We start from the raw sequence: 25,359 nt of genomic DNA, 5'->3' as shown, positions 1-25,359 counted from the left end.
GGGATGGAAGTGTGACTTGCGATAACTGATGGTAAGACTTAGAGTTCTGAACAACTGGAGGCAAGTGGATGTGTAGTTTACCACCTGAGCTGCCGTAGGTGAGCCGCTACTGGGGCTAGCACTTTGGTCAAAATTCTGGGGGCCGATTTTAATCCGGGTGGGAGGACACTAATTTGTAGATGCATACCAGCTACCTTGAACCTGAGAAATTTCTGATGTATTGGGATATGGAAATACGCATCCCAGAGGTCTAGAGATGTCATGTGATCTCCTGTATTCAAAAGACATAAAATGTCCTGAAGCATTACCATACGAAATGTTTGTTTTTTCAGGCACTTGCTTAAGGACCTCAAATCGGGCATGGAACGCCAATCCCCCCAAAGGCCTTTTTTTCACTAGAAAAGAGAGGTAATAGAATCCCCAGTTCCTGTGCAGAATTGGACGAACTTCTATTTTCCCTTTGCGTAACAATGAATATACTTCTTTGAGGAGCTGTTCTAACCGTGGAGTTGGTGTTCCTGATGGAGGGTTATTTGGAGGCTTCTGAATGAATTCTAGAGTGCGTCCCCCGGTTACTATAGCTAGGATGTGGTAAGTGATGCAGCCTCCAATCTTTGAAACACAGATGGGGCTGGTAGCTGTTGCATGTTCATTGTTTTCTACCCGTGTCTCTGCAGAGGTTCTTCCCCTCGTGGGGTATCTATAGGCAGCTGTAGGTGGTATTCGGTATTGCTGCTGGTGTTGGCCGTACTACTGTTAAAAACCTGTTTGAGCAGTTTGGTATTGTTGTCTATATGTTTGGAAACCACCCTAAAACGAATAACTTCCCCTGCTTCTAGCCCCTCGAAATGGCTGCCTTTTGTACTGCAACGTACCTAGGGATTTGGCCGTGTCTGTATACACCTTTATGGATTGTAACATCTAATCTACATGCTTGCTGAGGAGGCTTTCCCCATCATACGCCATGTCAAGTATCCTAATTTGAACCTCGGGCCTAAAAGAAGTAGATCTCAGCCAGCCCTGTCTGCGCAACACCGCTGCCCCCGCCAGTTGTCTAAATCCCATTAGTGAGATATCAATCACGCAGTCACTTTGGCTGAGATCCGCTCTTCCTCCTGCAACACTTTCTTTGCCTCTAGTTTAGCGTCTCCAGCAAGAGATCAATGTAAGCGGACATGTCTGCCCACATTTGGCGATCATATCTGCCTAGAATGGCTAACGACTTTGCAGCTTTGCCTGTTATTGCTGCTACTGAGGAGAAACTCTTTCCTATGTTGTCCAGAAGGCGTCCTTCTCTATCTGGCGGGGATGTTATTGGTGTTGAAAGGTTTTTCGAGCTGTGTTGCGCCACCTGAGATAGCATGGAATCCGGCTTTGGTTGCGCAATTAAACAAACTGGAGAATCAATACAGGAAACAATCAGTTTCTTCTCGAGAGAGAGAATTGGCAGTTCAAAACATTTAGCTGCTCTTTCCATTAAATTATGGAATCCTCCTATGTCCTCTGGGGGTGAATCCACTGGTCCTGCCAACGGTGGAGATGGTGTAGCAATCAGGTGTTCGTCCCACTCACTAGGAATGGTTTCAGGTATTTCTTCCTCTTCTCTTTCTTCATCTGTGGACTAAGGGTCATCCAGAGGCGGCTGTACGAAAGGGATGTTCATATCCGATCTGAGTGGTGTCCCTGGATGGCTAGGGAGAGGGGTCCACAGTCCCGCTTGCAGGTCATACTACTGCGTGGTCGGAGTTGCTAATACTGAGGGCAGAAATCTTCTGTAGTAGTCCTGTAACATGCTTTGGAGATATATCACTAAAGTCCTTGGCATAGGGACAGAGATGTCTGCATCCCCATATGCGGAATACAACTAATCTGGTTGGACTTTTGCCGAACAATAGCTGTCCTGATACTGATCATCCCCATCGTCATCCAGGTCCTAACATTCAACGTTAAGTTGTGACGGACTGTTGGCCACTCCAAACATTCCATCATCTTGAGAGGATCTGTCCTCATCTGATAGGTGTTGAGGAGGATATGGTAATACCTTACTTGAAGAAATATGCATTGGTAGGATTGGAGATGCTTTCTTTCCTACAATTATCAAAGAGAGAGGGAGAAACCTTGACATTCCTGAAGTGTTCACCGTGAGATCAGTTGTAGACGTTTCTCTCATTCCTGTGTCCATCGTTGATCGTCATGTCATCGACGGTTGCATCGTAGATGGTTGAGTCGTCGACTGCTCCCTCGTCGATGGGGTCTTCGATTTGTGTCTCGTCGACGGATCTGATGTCGACGCAGTCTTAGGTGGTTTGTTTCTCATTGATGGTGCCCTTTTGTAGATTTTAGCTGTGATGATCGTCGTCGGCGATAGCGGGCACGACATGACTATCATAGGAGACACTGCTGTGGTGAACGTCGAAGTTATCGTCGTAACTGTAGACATGGTCGTCAAAACTATTGTCGTCGCAAAGCCTTTTTTGTCAGTCTGAAGAGTATTTTTCCACTTTTTTTCCTCGGTGACAGAGAAGCACTTTTTGGAGGTGCTTTTTCACCAAAAGGTGTTGTAGGCTCTGAGTGAACCTTTTTGAAGGCTTTTAAGTGGTTTTCTAACAATGATGAGACATAGCTTTCTTGGCCTTTTTGTTTCTCTAAAGAAAGGTGTTTAAATTTTTTTTAAACTTTCTTTGGAGGTTCTGCAGAAAGTTTTTCTTCGCTTTTAGGCCTTTTTAGGGACTGAGAAGTCTGTAAGGAGGCTTTACTCTTGTCAGAAGGGTATTCCATAGCCTTCTGCTTTTGCAGCCATAACAAAAGCCTACCCGCTCTGTCTTTCATGGTTTTATGACTGAAGGTGCGACAAATCTTGCAATCTCTCACCTTATGGACTGGATGTAGGCAGTAAATGCAATTCATGTGGGGGCCATTCTCCCACACCGGTCACAATTTCTGAAAAGTCCTTTTTTAGTTTGTTGTGACATCCTGTCCACTGTAAATCCAAGATATCTGAAAGAAATATACCTGTCAGAAAAAAGAAGCTGAGCAAAGCCCAGGGAGACTCCCTTCACATGACATGCGGTAGAAAATCTGAAGGAAACTGCCTCTGTTGTGGGTGTTCTAGAGGGTGCTGTGGCCTGACTGGTTATAGTTCGGATCTGGTTATTTTTTTATAATAGAACATGGATAGGCTATAACAGTGCCTGTGCAGGCCATTGAGGCCTAGTTTAATACACTTACTGCTATGTATATTTAAGATTACCGTGAGACTCCCACCTTGATGACGGGGATAATTCCAGCATGTGAATCTATGAAAGATCCAATGTTGGAGAAAGGAGTTTTTTTCGGCGTCAGTGTCAACCCTTGAGGGGCTGGCCAGGATTCTAAGTCTGGTTGGGTATTGGTCTCAGATCTGGGGAAGAACCCACAACAGAGTCAAGAGGGGCAGACGGTGTTGAGGACAACACTGCCAACAGTAGCCTACTTGAAGGCCTTCTGGGATCTTTGGGGCCCAAAGGCGTGTCAGAGAAAGCAGGAAGGGTGCCAGAAATGTAAAATTTGGCTTCTTTCAAAGCCTCTACTTGTTGCAGCATCTCCACGGGACCCAGGAACTCAGGTTCCGTCAGAATAAGCTGTGAAATCAGTTCATCCGTAGAAGACCGGGTCCGAGATTAGGAGGCGCCTTGATGTCCTCACGACTTCTCCTGATGAGTGGCATAGTGATGGAAAGTCACACTTTGGCTTCTTGTATTTGTTTTTTGATTGGGACTTACCTGGCAACTTGGAGTGTGAAAAGGACATTTTGTCAGAATGGCCTCACAAACGGGTTTGCGTTCTCGACTTGGACCAGACCTTACATGCTTTCTGATGTTTTGCAATGTACAGCTTGGCTTTGCAGTCCTAGATCACCTTAGGATTCATACAGGTGCAGTCACTGCTATACTTGGAGTCGGGCAAGGACCCTGGGTACCAGAGACATACCTGATGGGAAAATGCCACAGACATCTGCTTGTGATAATCTCAGCAAAATGTAAACCCTGTAGACTTTGGAGGGGTGTAAGGAAATGCCTCTTTTTGTATGGTCACCTCCAAAGTTTTGAACAAATGCTGCTGGTTATTTGACTCTGAGTGTGCACCGACACCTGCTAACCAGACTTCAGTGCCTGTGCCCTGAGTCTTAAAACATGTCTGCCTGATTGGCTTACATCCAACTGGCACAAGCTGACGTAGTGCTAAGTCCACAGTATATGGTATCTGGGGTATCTTGGGCCTGAGGTATAGTGTCCCCTCAGGTACTGTAGCACCAATTGTGTCTCCCTGAGTGGGACAAGGTAAAACATTGCTCCCAGTCTGTCACTGCAGACTGGAAGAGCGGTTTTAAACTGCCAATTCGACTGTGTCATTCTAATCAATGGCAAAGCCCACATTCCCTTTTTAATGTGTGTAGTCACCCCTAAGGCAGACCTACTGAGTCTTAAGGCAGGGTGAAGCATATTAAAAGACAAGTGTTTAAAGTGTTCTGACAGTAAAAACCTGAAACTGTCGTTTTATTGGGAGAGTGACTGGTAGTACCATTGGTGAGTAGAGTAACATGCTGAACACCTCAGCTGTGCCATCTTCTGAACGCACTTCTTGGTACTTCAAGATATCAAACAACTCAATATATTAATCTAAATTAATGTAACTTGTTGCCACCTGCAACTTTTAGGAAGTTGCCACTCTTGTTTCCCAGTTTTCCTGTGGCTATTTGCGGACCATAACAATAGGGACCTGCCATTGGAGGAGGTGTTACCTCCTTCTGGAAGGAAGGGCCTTGCTCAGCCAGTGAAAGACAAAACAGAAGTATTTCTGACAAACTTACTTGTAAGAGTTGAATGTGATGAAGGGGAAAAACAGGGTGCATGGCTGTCAGAGTGGCACCAATCACTTTGGGAGGAAAACTGAAAGCCATTAATAGTTACCGCTCCATTTAGATGCATGCAGGCATAGGCTTAGCATACTCGGGTGCTGGAGCTGGCCGTGCTGTTACTAAAGAAGGTTCCTTCAAAATGGGTAGCCTGATTGGAGAACATAATGTTCTTGGCCGAAATTCTGGGTACTCATTCTGGCACCACTAGGATTACTGGGCCCAGGTGTTCCTGATCTTTTTCAGCACTCTGGGCTACAAAGAGAAGGAAGAAGGGAGGAAAGGCAGACAGGAGTAATGATCCCCAATGTAGACTGAAGTAATCTCCCATTGAAGAATACCTTAAGAACTCCAGTGTGCAAAAGTCTGGGTACTACACATTCTCTGCAGTAGTGAATAGATTGAGACAGGAATCTCTTCATGGCTGGAAGATGCCTTGTGCCACCTCTGAGGTTAACTACCATTTGTGATCTGCTACGCAACTGCAGCTGAGTTTGTCCACTCTAGATCCTGCAGGGCGATGGGCAGTCAGAGATGTCCTGATCCATTAGCCACTGCCAGAGGCGCAGAGCCTCTTCTCACAGGACCCACAACACTAATCCATCCTATTTGTTTCAGTACCACATGAAGGTTGTGTAGTCATTGAGAACCTGCACTCCTTCCCCCTTGATGGCTGATAGGAATGTCTTTAGTGCCAAGTGAATCACTCGAAACTCCAATAAATCGATGTGGAGTTGAACTTCCGCTGGAGACCAGAGTCAACGGATATCCGCCTCTCCTAGGTGACCCCTCCAACCCAGCAACAATGCATTCATCATGATTGTTAGCTCTGGATGGGGTAGGAAAACAAACCTTGAACTTCTTTGTGGAGAATGAACAAGTGGACCTCCAGCATGTGCTGAAGTGTGGCTGGCATGTGCGAGGGACAGAATAGAAAAGGTAGTTAGTAGCCTTACTCTACGATCTGAAGCACAAATTGTCGGACTGATGCTCCAATGAGGTGAAAGGTGATCCAACCTACTAAATAGTGATCAGGGGATGCCAAGGACAAATAATTAAAGCAGTTTTGCAGAGGCAGGTGCATGGGTCTGGGTAAAGCGCTGCCCCTTTGGGCCTGAACACTGCTGGCTACCCAGCTTAACCTCGGAAATGATTGGAGGCCTGTTGCTGCTTAGGCCCAATTTGAGGCTGCCTCTGGAAAAATCCCTTCCCGAAGTCTTGAAAGGGGCACTGCTATTCTGGGAACTGCCAAGCTGGCTGAGGCAAGCACAAAGAGTGAGCCGTAGCTTTGCACTCCATAAATTTCTCAAAGGGTGAGTGAGCCCTAAAATGGTTTGAGCCATCGAACAACATGCCCAATAGGGACTGCTAAATATACAAAGAGAAGCCTACAGAGTGGATCTAGGAGTGGCACCTAAATATCACACTGGTGCCAACCTATCTACTCAGGCAGTCAGCTGTGTCCAGGCCAGAACAGATTATATATTTTGCAGCATCCTGGTCAAAGAGGATCAGACATTGTAGGGCATGTCTGGCATCCTCTGGGACAGCTGGCAATACATCTACCCCCTCGGCTACAACATGTGTGAATACCAACTCAGGAGGCATAAAGTGTTAACAGATCTCAGTGCAAGACTCACACAGGAAAAAAAGTGATTTGAAAAACTTTTCATCTGTTCCCCTGTCAAGTGGAGTGGGGGAAAAGGGTTAGGGTTTTAGTGCCTGGATGATGCCTGCATCACCAAACTCCATGTTGTATTAGAAAATTTGGATCTTTGAGAGCAGACCTGTTACACCTTGCCCTCTGACTGTTCGCAGGGTCCTGATTTCGTCTATGTGTTCACAAGTTAATCTACTAGGGCATCATTGAAAAGAAGCAGAAGCTTATGAGTGGTATCTACCAGGTTAAGAACCTCTGTCAACAAGTTGGTCTTTACCTCCTGCTTTTGCAGTTTAAGGTCAAGAACTTTGGCGCTCTCCTGATGACTGTTGCAAACAGAGTTTAAATTGATGCCAGGGGAGGTATCCGACATAATAGCATCTTGGAAGTCCTCAGAATCATTGCCTTCATCATAAAATGCATCCCCTTCAACATCCTGACCTTGAACTGCTGATCCGCATCAGAAAAAAGATAACATGGTAGAGGTCACACGGGTCAAGCTTCCGAATCCAATAGAACAGCCAGATCCTGGTCTGACATTGGTGTGGGCGTCGAGGCTGTAACCAATGGAGTCAGTGTTGGCGCTGGCGACAGACTTTGTGCTGGTGATGGACTGTGTCACCATGCTCATGGACGGGTCTGACCTATGGTGGAGGTCGGATGGTGCAGTTGGCATTAGGGATAGATAGGCCGACGGGCCTCAGATAAGCTGCCACCATAAATTCTTAGGGCCCAAGGGTGCTACATAGGGACCTCTTGGGTTATCAAAGACAAATGCAACAGCCTACTTACCTTGTCTGCAGTGGCTGTTCGGTGAGAAGGAACAAGCTTGAGAGGAGACACTTGTGGAATTCGGTCTGGTCGAAGGTCTAGAGGTACCCAGGCCATATCACAATTGCAAGTGATGAGAGGGGCAGGAAGATGGAGAACCGTGTTTCAAGTTCTTATGTTTTTTAATGTTTTTTATCAACTTACTGGAACTTCACGATTTTGATACATCTTCAACCTTAACAGGGACTGCTTCTGCAACTTCTTCCAGAGTTTGGCAAAGGTAGCGGTCTTATAGTGGCCCCATCACGTACAGAACCAACGGACTCGATGCAGAGCTACACCACAACACCCGTTGACACGTGAGGTGATAGCTATTAAAGTTTCCTGATCAAGACTGGCACCTGGGGAAAATCACATAGTTGGGAATCTGAAGTAAGAAGTCTCCATCAAAATAGCCATTCTGTTCAATATTCAGGATCTATTTTTCTCATGCTGTTTTTTACACTCATTCAAATGATTGCTAAAACTTCCCCCAACCGGAGAAGCGAATGGAAAAGGGGGAAGACAGGAGAACTGCTTAAATGGTTTTCCTGTGTTTGTAGTCCACCTTTTCCTCATGTTATTTTAGAAACTTGAAAGAACCGCCGGTGTTGAGATTGTTGGTAGTATTGCTGTAGCAACTGAGGGGGTTGAACCGCTCTTGCTCGTAGCATCTGTTGTAAGGCCTTTACTGATGTTTCTAGTACACTTTACACCTTTCAATGCCCACAGCCTTTAGTATCTGCAGTTCACACTACATATGCTACACCTCGCCCCAAACAGTGGTTCTGCTAGACTTCAGGCTTATGGCCAGTAAGACAAAGTCATGAAGAACATTGAAGGGCCAGACCATCACAATAGAAATGCACAGCTAAACCCCCTGAGAGGAAATGGGGTGTATTACATGGTGTGGGTATGCACCCTCACCATGTAATACACTTACCAGCCCCTTTGGGACACTTGGGCTTTGTTTGTCAAACCTTCAGCTCAATCCTGGGTAGCTGGGGCAAGGCTTTCACAGAGGAACAAGTGTAAAGCATATACACAGCACCAAAACAACTGAAGACATCAACAACACTCAAGAAATCTGACACCAATTTATAAAAATAGATTGTATTTTTTATAGGAATTTAGACAATAGAAAGAAAAAGATCCACTGGAGGGTTCCGGAGATATAGATTTTACAAGCAATACTAAATGAAAGCAATTTCACTCAACCGCGAGCAAGCCTTGGCAAAGTCAATAAATTGGACACTTAGAAACTTTTTCAAGGAAAACGTAGGTAACTGTCAATATGGTTGGTTAGAAGTACTTGGGGTGACCAACTCTGGTTGAGAGCAAGTCAAATGGACCAGTAAGGTCCTCCACAAAAGTTACTTTCACAGAAATAGCAGTCCTTCAGCAGTTTCAGACACTTTGGGGGTCAATACAACATTGGCGGTAAAAGCTGCTTACCGCCGTGCAGAAGACCGCCAACATACCTCTGAATACCACCCCACACATCACAACACACACCACCCCACACATCACCCACACCACCCCATGGCACCGCAAAGTCACCCCAGGTTTTCTGAGGAGGAGCTCAGGGTCATGGTGGTGGAAATCATCCGGGTAGAGCCACAGCTATTCGGATCACAGGTGCAGCACACCATCATAGCTAGGAAGATGGTGCTATGGCGCAGAATCGTGGACAGGGTCAACGCAGTGGGACAGCACCCAAGAACTAGGGATGACATCAGGAAGAGGTGGAACGACCTACGGGTGAAGGTGCGTTCCGTGGTCTCAAAACACCAGATTGCGGTTCAGAGGACTGGCGGCGGACCCCCACCTCCTCCCCCAGACCTCACAACATGGGAGGAGCTTGGCTATACTGCATCCTGAGGGCCTTGCAGGAGTAGCTGGAGGAATGGACTCTGGTAAGTCAAACCTTTAACTACTTCATCCCCCACCCACCTGCATGCTATCAAATACCCCCACCCTCGCCCTCACCCCATCACTCCAACTACTCACACATGTCCCACAGATCCCAAACCCAAGCCCTGCATGTAACACCAAAGCATGGACACCCATCACCAAAGCATGTCCACGGATCATACCCATACACCCTCCTAAACCATTATCACAGAAGGTCCCACTAGGGTACAGGGTGACCCACCCATTGCACACCATAGCACACACAGATTCAATAATCCTGCCTTTACACCCCTGCAGGACCCCTACCGAACATCACCGGACAGTAGGGTACAGACATGTCCACTCCACCCACAGAAGAGGCCCACAGTGATGACAGCAGCTCTGTCCAACTGGATCTAGATGACCAGCCCGGCCCATCTGGGACTTCGGGACAGTTGGTTCCCCTCACACTGGCACAGGCCACTACAGAGCTTCCCCCATCTGGAAACACCAGCACATCACCCCTCCAGCGGGCCCATACCTCTGTCCCCAGGACACGTCAAGCAGCAGTGTGTCCACCACTACAGGGAACCCAGGCTAACCCACCACCCCAACAACACCAGTGACCTGGGGCAGTGGTAGTGGGCACACGGTTCAGGGGACAGAGGCACAGGGAAACAGGGGAACTGGGAGGGCTGCTGTGCGACAGGGGCAGGACAGGCCCAGGGAACCCACTTTCCACGAGGCCCTCTCCAACAACATGGGAGCCTACCACCATTCCCAGGAGACAATGGCAACGGTACTGGCCAAGTTTCAGGAGACCCAGCGGCTGAAGGAGGAACAGTATTTGGGATTCAGGGAGGAACTCAAATCCATCAATTCCAAAGAGGGCAACGTTGTAGGGATGCTGAAGGAACTCGTGAACGCCAGGAGGGACACTGTGGCACAACAAGGGCCCCTGACACTAGCCTGGACAATGAACTGGCCACCACCTCCGCCGGCACTAGTGGATAGGAGGCACCGCCACAGGACCACGACACCAGCACCCCACCCCCTGCAGATGAGAACCACCCCGCAAGCGGTCCCTGAGATCCAGGACAAAGACAGAGAACAATGCCAAGACCCCCGCCAAGAAATGAGACCACCCGATTGTCATCCTTCTGTCCCACTTTGTCATCCTGTCCATACTTAAACTGCCCTAGCTCCACTTCCTATGCCCCTTTGGACAATGCACCTGTGAGACTAATAGACTGGACTCTGCCATAGACATTCCTCCACCATCACCCTTGGCCATTTTACAACCACCTCCACTATTTAGCACTTAAATAAAAACCCTTAAAATCACAAAACCATCTAGTCAGTCTGTGCTTTCGAAAATGTGTATTAGCAATAACTGTGGCAAAATGCTATATCCAGTGTAATGTCAACATACCTATGTCACACAGCTCTAGTCCATGCGGAAAAAAAGCAGAGGTCACACAGTGGGACCCACATCTGTGAATTTGAAAGGGAAAGTGACAACTGAGTGTCCATACACTGGGTGAAAGTGACAGATAGATGAGAGGTAGAAGAATTAAATCAGATGTAGCAGGCAGTGTTGTCTTCTTCCTTGTGTCTCACTGGAAGTATTGCTGGATCACCGTGTTCCTGTTGTCTATGTCCTCTTCTTCTGCTTCCTCGTCTTCACTGTCCACAGGCTCCACAGCTGCCACAACACCTCCATCTGGACCATCCTCCTGCGGAAAAGGCACCTGTCGTCGCAAAGCCAAGTTGTGAAGCATACAGCAGGCCACGATAATCTGGCACACCTTCTTTGGTGAGTAGAATAAGGAACCACCTGTCATATGGAGGCACCGGAACCTGGCCTTCAGGAGGCCGAAGGTCCTCTCTATAATCCTCCTAGTCTGCCCATGGGCCTCATTGTAGCATACCTCTGCCCTTGTCCTGGGATTCCTCACAGGGGTCAGTAACCATGACAGGTTGGGGTAACCAGAGTCACCTGCAAATGGCGAGGGACAACTGTTAGACACACACGAACTCTTAGGGACAGCTCCATACCCAGACACCTAGTCACACTGTATTGGCTCCATGTCCTCACCTAATAGCCACACACAGTGCCTCTGGAGTTGCCCCATCACATAAGGGATGCTGCTATTCCGCAGAATGTAAGCGTCATGCACTGAGCCAGGAAATTTGGCATTTACATGGGAGATGTACTGGTCGGCCAAACACACCATCTGCACATTCAAAGAATGGTAACTCTTCCGGTTTCTGTACACCTGTTCACTCCTGCCTGGGGGGACCAAGGCCACATGTGTCCCATCAATGGCACCAATGATGTTGGGGATATGTCCCAGGGCATAGAAGTCACCTTTCACTGTAGGCAAATGCTCCTCCTGAGGGAAACGATGTAGCTGCGCATGTGTTTCAGCAGGGCAGACAACACTCTGGACAACACGTTGGAGAACATAGGCTGGGACATCCCTGATGCTATGGCCACTGTTGTTTGAAAAGACCCACTTGCTGGGAAATGGAGTACTGACAGCACCTGCACTAGAGGGGGGATTCCTGTGGGATGGCGGATAGCTGACATCAGGTCTGGCTCCAACTGGGCACACAGTTTCAGGAGTGTGGTACGATCAAGTCTGTAGGTGATAATTACATGTCGCTCCTCCATTGTCGACAGGTCCACCAGCTTTCTGTACACTGGAGGATGCCGCCATCTCCTCACCTGCCCCAGCGGACGTGCTCTATGGAGGAGAACAGCGAGCAGAGAGTCAACCAACACTGAGGTAGGTAAACACAACTTTATCGGAAAATGTTTGAAAATCGACATATGGCTGAATTAGTGTTTAAGCAAGGCCTAGATATGTGTGACGCAGTCACAATTAATGCCATGTGGCCCCCTGAAATGGCGGCCGCCTGACCTGTAATGTGGGACAAGGGGATATGAGGTAACTGCGCTGGCATTGTACACCGTCGCGGTAGGCGGTCGAACATTGGACCCTATGGGTCCCAGGAGCCAATGATGATGTACGTCAGCGGTGACGGTACGCACCGCCGCGGACGTCACCGCCATTTTCTCTCTGTTCAATCACTTGATACCTGATCTTCTACAGGAGAGGACCTTGCAGTGTTGCTGTGACCTCAGTCTGGAAGAGATAATGGCTTGTGTGTCTGGGGAAAGGGCCCCTGCCTTCAGCACGGAGGAGTTTGAAAAACTAGTGGATGGGATCCTCCCCCAGTACACGCTACTCTACGATCCTCCAGACAAACAGGTGAGCATGCTGTATGGGCAATGCCTGTTTGGAGTGGTGTTGATGAAAGATAGGAGGGGGGGAGAATGAGGCGTGCATGATACGATGGTGAGTGCATGTGCGTCATGGCAAGGGTAGGGATGCGGGCCAATGACTGTGACGGTGCGGATGGTTATATCTTCTCCTTTTCCCATGTACTATTCCTGTAGGTCCGCACCCACCAGAAGAAGGATATTTGGCATGCCATTGCCAAGGAAGTCCGGACCCTGGGTGTCCACCACAGATGGAGCACCCACTGCCATAAAAGATGGGAGGACATTCGCCACTGGAGCAAGAACACAGCGGAGGCCCAGCTGGTGATGGCCTCCCAACGTGGGAGGGGTGCCCGTCGCACCATGCCCCCCCTGATGTTCCGGATCCTGGCAGTGGCCTATCCGGAGTTGGATGGGCGCTTGAGGGAATCACAGCAGCCACAAGGGGGTGAGTACACTCTCATTCTGCTGATTCAGCATGCATTGTAGGTGTCTGGGTGGGGGAGGTGGGCTGTGGGTTCCCCTAGGCCAGGGCAAGTTTAGTAGGCTAGGTCCCTTCTTAAGGCAGGCCCTGTGGCACCCCACCCCACCTGTGTTCAGAGCCAACTACACCTAGTCAGGCTCCTGTGACTTCCATGTGTGCAGCAATCAGGCATAGGCCTTGTAACCCATGTCCCTGTGATTAATTAGGAAACTCTAAGTGCACGGCGTAGTGCAGGGGGCTTCTGTGTCCGTAGTGTCCGCCAACAGTAGCAGTACTGGATGCACTCAACATGTCTTTCTTCTGTCTTTCCCCCCCTTTTTGTGGTCTCCCTGTTCTTGTGTGCATTAGCATCATCAGGCGGAGGAGCAGGGCCCCCGGAACAGGAGGGAGCTGCATCCCACAGGGCGACACAACGGAGTCAGAAGCCACCAGTGGGACGGAGGGCGAGGGGAGCTCCACGGCGGGGACAGGAGCTGAGACCAGCGACACCGACTCCTCCTCTGATGGGAGCTCCCTTGCAGTGGCGGGCCCCTCTGTGCCCCTGCATCTACAGGTACAGCCGCCAAACCCCCTACCAGCACCGCCCTCCCAGCAGCCCCTCAGTGTGTGCCCCGTGGCCACTCACCCAGGAGGGTGGGCATCTCCTTCGCCCTAGGCACCTCAGCCCCTGCCCCAGTCAGCCCTGCTGCCCTCAGTGAGGAGGCCATTGACCTCCTCAGATCCCTCACTTTTGGGCAGTCTACCATTTTGAATGCCATGCAGGGTGTAGAGAGGCAGTTGCAACAGACCAATGCATACCTGGAGGGCATTCATTCTGGTCAGGCAGCCCAACAGCGAGCTTTTCAGACTCTGGCCTCAGCACTTACGGCAGCCGTTGTCCCTGTCTCTAGCCTCCCCTTCCAACTTCCTCCACCGAGAGCCAAACCCCTGTACCTCAGCCTATCCCAAGCATACTATCAGACCAGCATGCACACACCTCAACACACAAGGGAAGCTCAGGCAAATTTAAGCACCACACATCCCACAGGCACTCACACAAGCATCATACCCATGCAGACATACCAACAGCCACTGCCTCCACTGTGTCCCTCTCCTCCTCGTCTCCCTCCTCCCTCCCAGTCTCGTCTCCACTCACACCTGCATGCACTACATCGTCAGCCACTACCTCCATCACTAGTACACCCACCACCACACCCCGCTCACGTGCACTCAGCCCCCCTACTACCATTTACACATCCCGTGTCCTCTCCCAGTGTGTCTGTGAGCCCACCTCCCAAGGTACACGAACGCAGCCACACACCTACCCAACAGCCATCCACCTGACGACAGCCTCCAGCCCATGCACCTTCACCCAAAGTCACCAAACGTACACCTCCGACAACCACTACCTCTTCCTCCACTCCCAAACCCCCTCCATCTACCCATCCCAGTGTGTCCAAAAAACTTTTCCTGTCCAACATTGACCTCTTCTCCTCACCTCCCCCACCCCTTCAGTCTCCTAGGTCCCGCCTTTCCAGGTCCCAACCTAGCGCCTTAGCCACAACATCTGCGGGAACAGTGGTGCCAGTAGTAACCGGCTTCAGGAGTGCTCCAGGCAGCAGGGCAGCCAGTGTGCCAAGGAGCCAGACCACGGACAATCCCCCACCTCAAAAGCACAAAAAGTTGGGCAGTGCCCAGCAGGAGAGAGAGGCAAAACATCTTCTACCAAAGCCTCTCCCAGGGGTACAGTTGGGAGTGTGAAGACAGCTGCGCCACCATCCAAGGTGGGGAAGGGGCACAGTAAAACAGGCAAGTCTGCGAAAACCTGTATGGTGGACAAGACCGCCACTGCTGAACAGGACACAGGCCGCAACAAACACCGCTGCCAAGGACACCGCTGCCCAGGACACCGCTGCCCAGGACACCGCCGCAACAAGCACCGCTGCCAAGGACACCTCCGCCACAAGCGCCGCTGCCAAGGACACCGGCGCTACCAGCACCGCTGAACAGGACACCACCGCAACAAGCACCGCTGCCAAGGACACCGCCGCCACCAGCACCACTGAACAGGACACCGCCGCCACCAGCACCGCTGAACAGCACACCGCCGCAACAAGCACCGCTGCCAAGGACACCGCCGCCACAAGCACCGCTGCACCCAGCACCGCTGAACAGGACACTGTTGCAACAAGCACCGCAGGCCAGTGAGCGCCAAAGCTCCCGACGTTACTGAGGCCGCCACAAGCAGGATGAAGCACTCTGGGCACAAAGCCCCCTCCAGAACCAGTGGAGATTTACATCCACTACCTCAGTCCTTGGCAGGATGAAGCACTCTGGGCACAAAGCCCCCTCCAGAACCAGTGGAGATTTACATCCACTACCTCTGTCCTTGGCAGGATGAAGCACTCTGGGCACAAGGCCCCCTCCAGAAACAGTGGAGATTGACATCCACTTGAGAGACTGTGGCTTTGCACTCCCCGGGATAAAGCAGTGGGCAAACCACCCACTGGAGAGACTTGAGAGACTGTGGCTTTGCACTCCCCAGGATAAAGCAGTGGGCAAACCACCCACTGAAGAGACTTGAGAAACTGTGGCTTTGCACTCCCCAGGATGCAGCAGTGGGCAACCCACCCACTGGAGAGACTTGAGAGACTGTGGCTTTGCACTCCCCAAGATGCAGCAGTGGGCAAACCACCCACTGGAGAGACTTGTGAGACTGTGGCTTTGCACTCCCCAGGATAAAGCAGTGGGCATGGAGCCCCCTCGTAGATCTGGCGTTTTGCACTCATCCGGCTGAGGTGCCCCCCTTCCCTTCCCCCTGAGGTGCCTGTTGTATTTCTATCTGATGCCCCAGCAGTGTTCTCTCCGTTTTGATCGGGTATTGAGTGTGGGCCTCGTCCATGCATTTTGGGCACAGTGGTCCACGGACTATGATGGTGGAATACATTGGACTTGTATTCTTGGTGTATATATTTGTTTCTAGTGTAAATATATATATATGTATATATTTTTGATTACTGTATTTGAATAGATTACAAATGCTCTACTCATTTCCTTTTGTCCTTGCATTCTTCCAGGGGGGGTTGGGGGTTGTTAATGTAATATATCAACATGTACTTGTGTGTGTGTTGTAGTGGGTGAGGGTGGGGGTGGGAGTGCTACGTGTTGCATGTGTGTGTCACTTGTAGGTGCAGTACTCACCGTGGTCTTCTTTGTTGTTCCTGGTAGAGAAGCAGGAAGATAAAGGCTGGGAGTATCTGGAGCTCGGGTTCTATGGCGTCCTGATTCCTCGTGGGGTGTGTAGAGGTGAGCGTTTTCCCTTCCAAGTCCTGTTTCTGCTGTGTTTTTGTTCGCGGTGAATCCGCCCCGGAAAAGGTGGCGGATTGGCCTGTTGTAATACAGTGGGCGGAACCTTGTCTTCCGCCTGTCTGTTGGCGGTTACCGCCGCAGTGTTTGTTTTTACCGCCTTGGCGGTCGGAGTGTTAAAGTGGCTGTATACGTTGGCGGTTTCCGCCACGGTCATGATTCCAATTTCTTTACCTCCGGCCTGTTGGTGGTTTTACCGCCGCTTTAACACCGACCGCCAGGGTTGTAATGACCACCTTTATCCGCTTTGCAATGGATTTCTATGGAGTGGTACTGATGCAAAGTATGAAGGATGCTGAAGATGCTGGAAGCTGCACACAGCAACAAGCTACATTAAGTTCGACTTGAAATACAAGTTAAGCTTAATGTAATGAGTTTTTCTCAGATGTTATAGACACTTCTGCAAGCCTGCATCGATCCTCTTCACGTCCACGGAGCCTCATCTTTTCTCTGTCCTTTGAAATGCTTTTGGACATGTTCTTACTTAATTTGCAGGAGCGTGTTAATCACAAAGACACTGTACAGACTGCGTTCATATCTGTTTGGGCTCTCTGTCTTCCACCTGTGGGACACTTCACAAAAAAGGATGCCATTTTGTAAAGGAAAAATTACTTTTTTCTGTCAGAAACCAGAAAAATGTGCTGCTTCAAAGTTGAACTCAGTACTCCAGAATCCTATCAGCAGTAGCTGGAAAAAACACAATGCCTCAACAGCCACCCAGATACTGTGGTATTCTATTGCTTAAAGGAGAAAGACCAGTTTTTCAAGCATTTTAAGCTAGTAGACAACTTTGTCCTGATTTATCTTTCACCCTTCCTTTGAAGAAGATTTTTGAACAACTTTTCTACTCACTGTGTTGTCTATTGACCCTTTATCTATTAAAACTGGTTAAAGTAAACAGCCAAACATTAGCCAATATCACCTTTCATAGTGTTCTCAAATAGTTTGTTTGAAATAAATGGATTTTGTAAAAAATAAAAAGTTTACATACAACTTTATATTTACTTGTTAAAAGTGGTCTGGGATCCCACACAAGTGGGACAATTCAGTCATTGTGACTATAATACATACCATCAGAGGAGAGCTGAAAGAATTCAATGATGGAGAATTATTTTTAGAGAATAGCAAGTGACAAGCAGCCCCAGATTGTAGTCTTTCTGTTAAGTAGCAGAAGTTATGTTAAAATGTGTAAGATGGAGAGCTAGAAATGTCTACCTCTAAGCCAATCCAGCGAAATCTCCCCTGTACATTCTGGCAAATGGTGGAGAAAACAGGGAGAATCATGTATGTGGCGAAAACAAAGAAGACATCTGCAATAATGTAACCAAAGTTACAAAAATCTGCAAGGTGGGCATTGAAGAGCTGGGACTATCACTTTAGTCTTAAAGGCACAATATTTATCAATTATTGATTAGAAAATTGTGAACTTACTGATGCTTTGTCAATTGTTGTGAAGGCCCCAGTGGATTCCACCACATAATCCACACCCGCTTCTCTCCATCTGATTTGGGCAGGGTCCTTCCTGAGACAGAAAAGTGTGGGGAAGAACTACAGTTAGGTTTGAGTGGTTTTCAGGCATGATAGAATGAAGTATTAGAGCACTACTCCCGTTAAGATGCTGCCACCACATCTGCATCTCTCACTCACTCTTGGGAGACTGTGATGATTTGCCCATTGATGACCAGTTTGCCATTCTCAGCTTTCACAGTTCCCTGGAAAGGTCCATGTGTAGAATCATACTTGAACATGTATACCTGGCAGGGTTAGAAAAGGAGGGAGTTGATAAAGATAATTTATATAGAAAGGCAGTTAAAATACTTCAAAATAAGAAAAATAAACATAAAAGTCTTTTTTGTCGTATGTTTCAAAATAGTTACTCATGACGGGAACGCTGTGACACAAAACAATCGATGAATTTGCAGGTATGAAATGTACACTGAAAGATTCTAAAAGTGAATAAATGCAATCCCATTTTTTAGAAGTACACATTTTGCATTTACTTGCATTTTTAACAGAATTGCCCAACAACCATCCTTCTATTGCTTAATACATTTGTTCCAAAAGATAGGCATCATGGTGCAATTGTTACTGCCCTACCGCAAGAGTATTTTCTAACGAAAAGAGTTCAAATTTAGGAAATTGCTTAAGAGCACAGTTGCCAAAAATGAAGTTGCCTTGCATGAAGAAAATAATTTGGCCTATTGGGCGGACTGCAAAACCTCTTATTTAATCATACCAACTACTGCCACCACGACCAGCCCTATCTTCTCATCGACTGACTTGCCATGTATTCCAGGTCAATGAAGGGATCATTAATGGCTGCAATTTGGATCTTTGATGATTTTACTGCGGCACGAGTCACCAAGCGACCAATACGCCCAAATCTGAGGGTAAAAAAGAGAAAGCACCAAGAGATTAAAAGGGATCCAAAATGGCATGTAAACCACCTGAATAGAATAAGAGAGAAATGTAGACTCTGGCCAGTGGCTAGCCATCCACCTCTACTCCACAGTGGCCTCTGCTCCCTTGGTGAAGGACTGCCTGACCTATTATGAGATTACACACCTGCCTGCTTGGCGGGGTCTGTTTACTTTCTGTGTGTCAGCCAGTGCAGCAGTTGCACAGAAGACAGAGAAGTTTGCAGAGGAGGGGCCACATTGTTTTGGCCTGCCTGTAAAACCTCTTTATTTTTCAGGAACAAACCACTGTAGATAGGAGTTGTTTCTGTAAAGCAAAAAAAAAAAAAAAAATACCATGGGGGTCATTTCTAGTGTTTCCTGTTTGGGACCACCAGGATTTTCTTTCCTGGTGGTCTCAAACAGGAAAACTGTACATCAGAAGGACTTCACTAAATACGACAGACCTTCTAACATATGCTGATTGACAGCATGTTGCGGACTGGCCTCTGTCAGAGGAATCCTGGCAGTTCACCCTCCACCGTAAGTTTGATGGGACAGAAGCCCTGCCAATTTATGGCAGGATGTCAGCGCCATCAAATCCTAAATAAACCCATAGGTTAAGGTGCGGAGAGAAGAATTGGGTTAACCTGGATTCTTTGCTAAGCGTTAGAGGCTGCTGAAAAATTGCAAAGGGCCAGCTCACCTGTGAGCCACAGTTTCTTTGTTTACCATGAACGTGTCCGCTAAAAAAGAGATAGCATACAGAAGAAAAAGCTACTTACCCACTGCAACAATCTTTCTGATGAATACTCTACTTCTGGATTCCTGACCTGTAGCACTACTATAGGCGTAAAGCTGCTTCCAGCTTCGTGAGTGCGGGTCGCCATTTTACACGTGCACTGGACATAGGTCACCCCCCATGTAAAGCTTCACAATGGCAACTCCAACTATGGCCATGTTTGGTATCAAACATGTTGGAATCATACCCTAAGGCTTTTGCAAGCATTGGTTATATGATTCCATGCTTTGAAGGGCAAAGATGGTGCCCTCCTTGCATAATCCAGTCTACACTGGTTCAGGGACCCCAGTCTCTGCTCTGGCGCGAAACTGGACAAAGGAAAGGGGAGTGACCACTACCCTGTCCATCACCACCCCAGGGGTGGTGCTCAGAGCTCCTCCAGAGGGTCCCTGGGTTTTGCCATCTTGGATTCCAAGGTGGCAGGGAACTCTGGGAGCAAGTGAGTGGCCAGTGCCAGCGGGTGACATCAGAACCCTCCCCTGATAGGTGCTTACCTGCGTAGCTGACCAATCCCCCTTTCAGGGCTATTCAGGGTCTCTCTCTTGGGTGGTTCTTCAAATTCGTATTGCACAACTCCAGCCGGAATCCTCTGCATCCTTTACTTCACCTTCTTACCGAAGAAACTGCGTTTGGACCCTCCAGGGACTCTACAACTGCAACAAAGAAGCAAAGACAACTTCTGTAACATTGTTTCTTCAGCTCCTGCCAGCAACTGCAACTGTTTCCCGGTCGTGCATCTTCAGAGGACAGCCAGTTTTTAGCCTGCACCAGAAGAACAAAGGAATCTCCCTTGAAGTGAAGGAGTCAAGTCTCTGCTTTAGGAGGCACCCCTATGCAGCGACGACCAGTGGCTTGGGTCCCCTCTCCTGACCAAGTGCATGGATCCAGCATCACAGTGGACTGAAGTGGTCCCGATGGTCCTGACGTCTAACTGTCCAACTTTGGTGGTGGTAAGAGCTTGCATCCCCACGCAAGACAGTACCCCCATGCACTGCATATTTTACAGTTGCCAAGGCCTGTTGGCATTTTTCCACAAACTTCTTTGTGCACTCTGAAGCTCCGGACTTCAGCACTCCTTCCTGGGATGCACAACCTCCTGCGTAGTTCTCCGGCGGCGTGGGATCACTTTGTGTAGTGCTGCGTGGGCCTACTTTTGCACCCTCTTTGTCCCTGTGCTGTGGGACACTTGTGTGCGCTGCCTGCTATTCTGAGGGCTCTCTGAGTTGCTGAGAGCCCCCTCTGACTCCCCCTCCTCGGTAGAGTCCCCCAGGTCCCTCCTAGTCCCGGGCAGTGCCATTTTCCTCTAACAGCGAACTTAGCATGTGCCAAGGCTTGTTGGTGGAATCCAGCTACGCAAACCAGACTGCAATCATCCATCCGGCGTGGGGCATCATCTGCACCAACCAGGAACCTGCATCGGTCTTCTTGGGGGCACTACTGACTGTTGTTCTTCACGGGTGGTGGTTCTTTTGCTGGTTAGCAGGGGCTCCTGTTCTTCCCGGACTCTTCAGTGCTTCTTGGACTTGGTCCCCTTCTTCCACAAGTCTTCACGTCCAGGAATCCATCGTTGGTGTCTTGCAGTCTCTTCTGGTTCTTGCATAATCTTCATTTTCGTGTTCTTGTGTGTTCCAGGAACGTTACTGTGATTTACTACCGCTTTCCTGGACTCTGGGGTGGGTTGTTACTTACCTTTGGTGTTTTCCAATACTCCCAGCGCCCCGCTACACACTACACGTGCCTAGGTGGGAAGGATTAGTTACTTACCTGTAAATCCTAGTTCTCTTCCAGGGGTATCCTCATCAAAGTCATAAACATTGAATATTCCCGCCCTTGTGCGGGGACCCCGGAGCATATATAAATAAAATACATACATATTATCATGTGTAAAACAGCAATGCAGGCTATAATCATAAATAGGCTAAAATGCTTTATTTCTATGCAAGTTTTTTTTTTTTTTTTTTTTTTTTTTTATATTATAAAATCACAATAGATGATAAATATCTACCTAAGCCCCAAAAACTGGACTTAGGGAAGTAAACAGCAGTAAATATCAGAGAAAAATAGAAAAAACCACATTGAAAAACAATGAAGCATTCTTAGCCAATAGGCTGCATGCAGGTTAACACAGGAGAACCATAAAAACTTTGGCACCGTGCCTTTAAGACCCTGAGCACCTCCAGTATCCCACCATGCCTCAGGGGTGAAGGGAAGGTGACAGTTGGTTCACAGTTAGGTCAGTACTTTTTTACGGTGACAATCTGTGTAACTGATCAGAAAGATAATCTGTCCTGCACTTCTAGGAGACTTAAGTCCGGGGAGGAGGGTGGGTTGTTTATGACTTTGATGAGGATACCCCTGGAAGAGAACTAGGATTTACAGGTAAGTAACTAATCCTTCTCTTCCAGGGGATCCTCATCAATAGTCATAAACATTGAATAGATTAGCAAGCCCATCCCTAAACTCTGCGGACTGTCCGAAAGAAGTGCAGGAAAGAATACATATTCATGCAAATAGATTTCTAAGAGAGGCCTGCCCCACCTGGGCATCCGCTCTTGCATCCGAGTCTAAACAGTAATGCTTAGTAAAGGTATGCACAGACTTCCATGTAGCAGCCTTACAAATCTCGGAAATTGGTACATTGTTAAGGAGGGCAGCAGTAGCCGCTTTTCCCTTGTGGAATGCGCTTTTGGCCTAGCCAGTAATTGCTTATTAGCCAGTTGGTAAGTGTTAACAATACAAGACACAATCCATCTTGATATCGTTCGTTTAGACGCTGCCTCTCCTGTTCTTAAATGACCATAATTCAGAAACAAATGGTTAGAATGTCTAATCGGTTTTGTTTTGTCCAAATAGAATTTCAGCACTCTTTTTAAGTCTAAAGAATGCAATGCTTTCTCAGCCGGAGTCTCCGGATTGGGAAAGAAAGTCGGTAAAGATATAGTCTGATTGATATGGAATTCTGACACCACCTTCGGAAGGAAAGATGGGTGAGTTCGCAGAACCACTCTATTATCGTGAAAAACCGTGTACGGTTCTCTGCAAGACAGAGCCTGAATTTCGCTGACCCTCCTCGCTGAAGTAATGGCCACCAAAAAAGCCGTCTTCCACGTAAGGTGCTGTAAAGAGGCCTTGTGGATAGGTTCAAAAGGAGGGCCCATAAGTTTTGACAGGACTACATTCAGTTCCCATGGAGGAGAAGGTCTCCGAATGGGAGGAAAAACCTTTTTCAAGCCTTCTAAAAAATCCTTGACTACAGGTATCGTAAAGAAGGATTCCTGAGAAGGCGACTTACGATACGCTGTAATTGCAGACAAATGAACCTTAATAGAAGATACCTGCAGACCAGACTTCGCCAGATGAAGTAAATAGGATAGTATGACGTCCTCCTGAGCTCGTATGGGATTTATACCTTGTTGAGAGCACCAGATGTAAAATCTCTTCCACTTAAAAGCGTAAGAACGCCGCGTGGAAGGTCGTTTTGACTCTTTCAAGATGCTCATGCACTCCTGTGAGAGCCCTAGGTGCCCATACTGTAGGAATTCAGGAGCCATGCTGTCAAGCTCAGAGAGGGAAGGTTGGGATGTAGGATTCTGCCTTCCATTCTGCTCAGGAGATCCGGTCTGCACGGCAACCTCCTGTGAGGTCTTTCCGATAAGTTGAGTAGGTCCGTGTACCAGAATTGGCGGGGCCATTGTGGCGCTATCAGAATCATTCTGGTTCTGGAGTTGTAAAATTTGTTGATTACTGCCGGTATGAGGGGAATCGGTGGAAAGGCGTAGAGAAATGTCCCTGACCAGTTGATCAACAGGGCATTCCCTTGAGATCCCGGACGGCAGAACCTGGATGCGAAGTCTGGGCATTTCTTGTTTGTTTCGTCTGCAAAGAGATCCAACTGAGGTCGACCCCATTGACCGAAGATGTCCTCGACGACTTCGTCGTGTAGCACCCAGTCGTGCGCGTCTTCCAGATGTCTGCTCAGGAAATCTGCCTCTACGTTTTGCTGACCTGGCAGGTGTACCGCTGTGATAGACATTCCCCTGGCCAGGAGCCAATGCCATATCGTTTGGGATTCTCGAGACAGAGGTAGTGATCTTGTTCCCCCCTGTTTGTTCAGGTAATACATTGTGGTTGTATTGTCTGTCTGAATTAGGATAGATTTCCCCTGAACCAATGGAGAGAAAGATTTGAGAGCCAGATGGACTGCTCTGAGTTCCAGTAGATTTATGTGATAGTTCTTTTCCTTGTCGGACCACAGACCCTGAGCTTGGAAGGAACCCAGATGAGCACCCCAACCCTGAAGAGACGCATCCGTTACCAGAGTGTCGACTGGAATTGTCTGGTGAAACGGAGAACCTATCGACAGGTGAGGTCTGTGCATCCACCATTGTAGTGATTGAAAAGCCACTGCTGGTAGTCGAACTCTGTCCTCCCAGTGACCAGTCTTTTGGCTCCAATTGTTCTCTAATGCCTCCTGAAGGGGCCTCATGCGTAGCCTGGCATTCGGGACAATGAAGATGCATGAAGCCATGGAGCCCAGAAGCGATGTCACCTGACGAGCTGTAGGTGCATCGGCTGTTAATAGATGTTGACACTTCCTGTGGATTGATAAAAGTCGTTCCTCCGAAGGATACACTCTTTGGAGCTCTGTGTTTAGTATCGCTCCCAGGTAGTGGAGGTTTTGTGTTGGAATCAAGGTTGACTTGTCGTGGTTGATTTGAAGACCTAGAGACTCGAAAGTTCTTAGAACGATATCTCGATGTTTTCTCGCCTGATCCGGAGATGAGGCCTTCACTAGCCAGTCGTCCAGGTAGGGGTAGACGAATATTTTTTGTCTTCGAAGGTGTGCCGCTACCACTGCTACACATTTTGAAAAGACTCGGGGTGCAGACTTCAGGCCGAATGGAAGGACTCTGAATTGGTAGTGCTGTGACGCTATCTGGAAACGTAAAAATTTCCGATGTTTGGTTGCTATTGGGATGTGAAAATATGCATCCTGTAGGTCGATGGAGCACATCCAGTCTCCCTGATGCAGTTGCGGGACAATCTGGTGAAGGGCTAGCATCCTGAACTTTTGTTTTCTTATGTACTTGTTCAGGAGCCGTAAGTCCAGAATTGGTCTGAAGAGGCCCTGTTGACCTTTTTTCGCCACCAGAAAGTAACGGGAGTACACCCCTTTTCCTTTTTGTGCCGGAGGAACCTTTTCTACAGCTTTCTTTTGTAGGAGTGCGAGAACTTCCTTGCGTAGCAGGCTGAGATGAGAAGGAAAACACCTTGCTGGCGGCAAGTGTGGAGGAGGTTTTTTGAAAAGGAGAGAATAGCCATGTTCGACAATATTGAGCACCCATTTGTCTTTTGTGATTGAGTGCCACTCGCGAAGATGATGCGTAACACTTCCCCCCACCGGAGTGGTGCACAGTGCTGAGGGAAGCAATGCCTCATTGCTTTGATGGTGTCTTTGCTGTAGACTGTTGAGGTCTACTTGACCCTCTGTCTCTTGTGGGTCTACGTGCCTGAAACAGGGGACGTCCCTGTCGTTGTTGTGGCCTTTGAGACCAGTGAGGGGTTTGAACCCTCTGCTGGAATGGTCGTCTGTCATACGGCCTGTACCTCCGCCTGAAGTCTTTTTTACGTTCCAGGCCCACTGCCCTCATCGTGTCGACTTCCGTTTTCATTCGGGCCATCTCTTCATCCGCGTGGGTACCGAACAACGAACTCCCGCTGAATGGGAGGTTAAAAATGCGCTGCTGTGCTTCCTGTTTCAGACCCGTGAGCCGTAGCCAGGAAGA

The 25,359-nt window shown here is 48.4% G+C and overlaps 1 protein-coding gene across 1 annotated transcript in view; it reads right to left on the bottom strand.

The window, feature by feature from the left end:
* LOC138303554 (glyceraldehyde-3-phosphate dehydrogenase-like) overlaps positions 1-25,359 on the bottom strand; it is a 207,494-nt gene that overhangs the window by 168,596 nt on the left and 13,539 nt on the right. Inside the window, exons 2-4 of the mRNA XM_069242799.1 lie at positions 18,660-18,759; positions 18,023-18,129; positions 17,807-17,897 (exon numbers count right to left, since the gene is read on the bottom strand). Coding sequence (XP_069098900.1) covers positions 17,807-17,897; positions 18,023-18,129; positions 18,660-18,759 — 298 coding nt within the window. The remainder of the gene's footprint in view (positions 1-17,806; positions 17,898-18,022; positions 18,130-18,659; positions 18,760-25,359) is intronic.

The sequence above is a fragment of the Pleurodeles waltl genome, chromosome 7, assembly GCF_031143425.1.
Source record: "Pleurodeles waltl isolate 20211129_DDA chromosome 7, aPleWal1.hap1.20221129, whole genome shotgun sequence".
Classification (NCBI taxonomy): Eukaryota; Metazoa; Chordata; class Amphibia; order Caudata; family Salamandridae; genus Pleurodeles; species Pleurodeles waltl.
The sequence above is the reverse complement of the archived record's forward strand: the minus strand, read 5'-3'. Positions and strand labels throughout refer to the sequence as shown.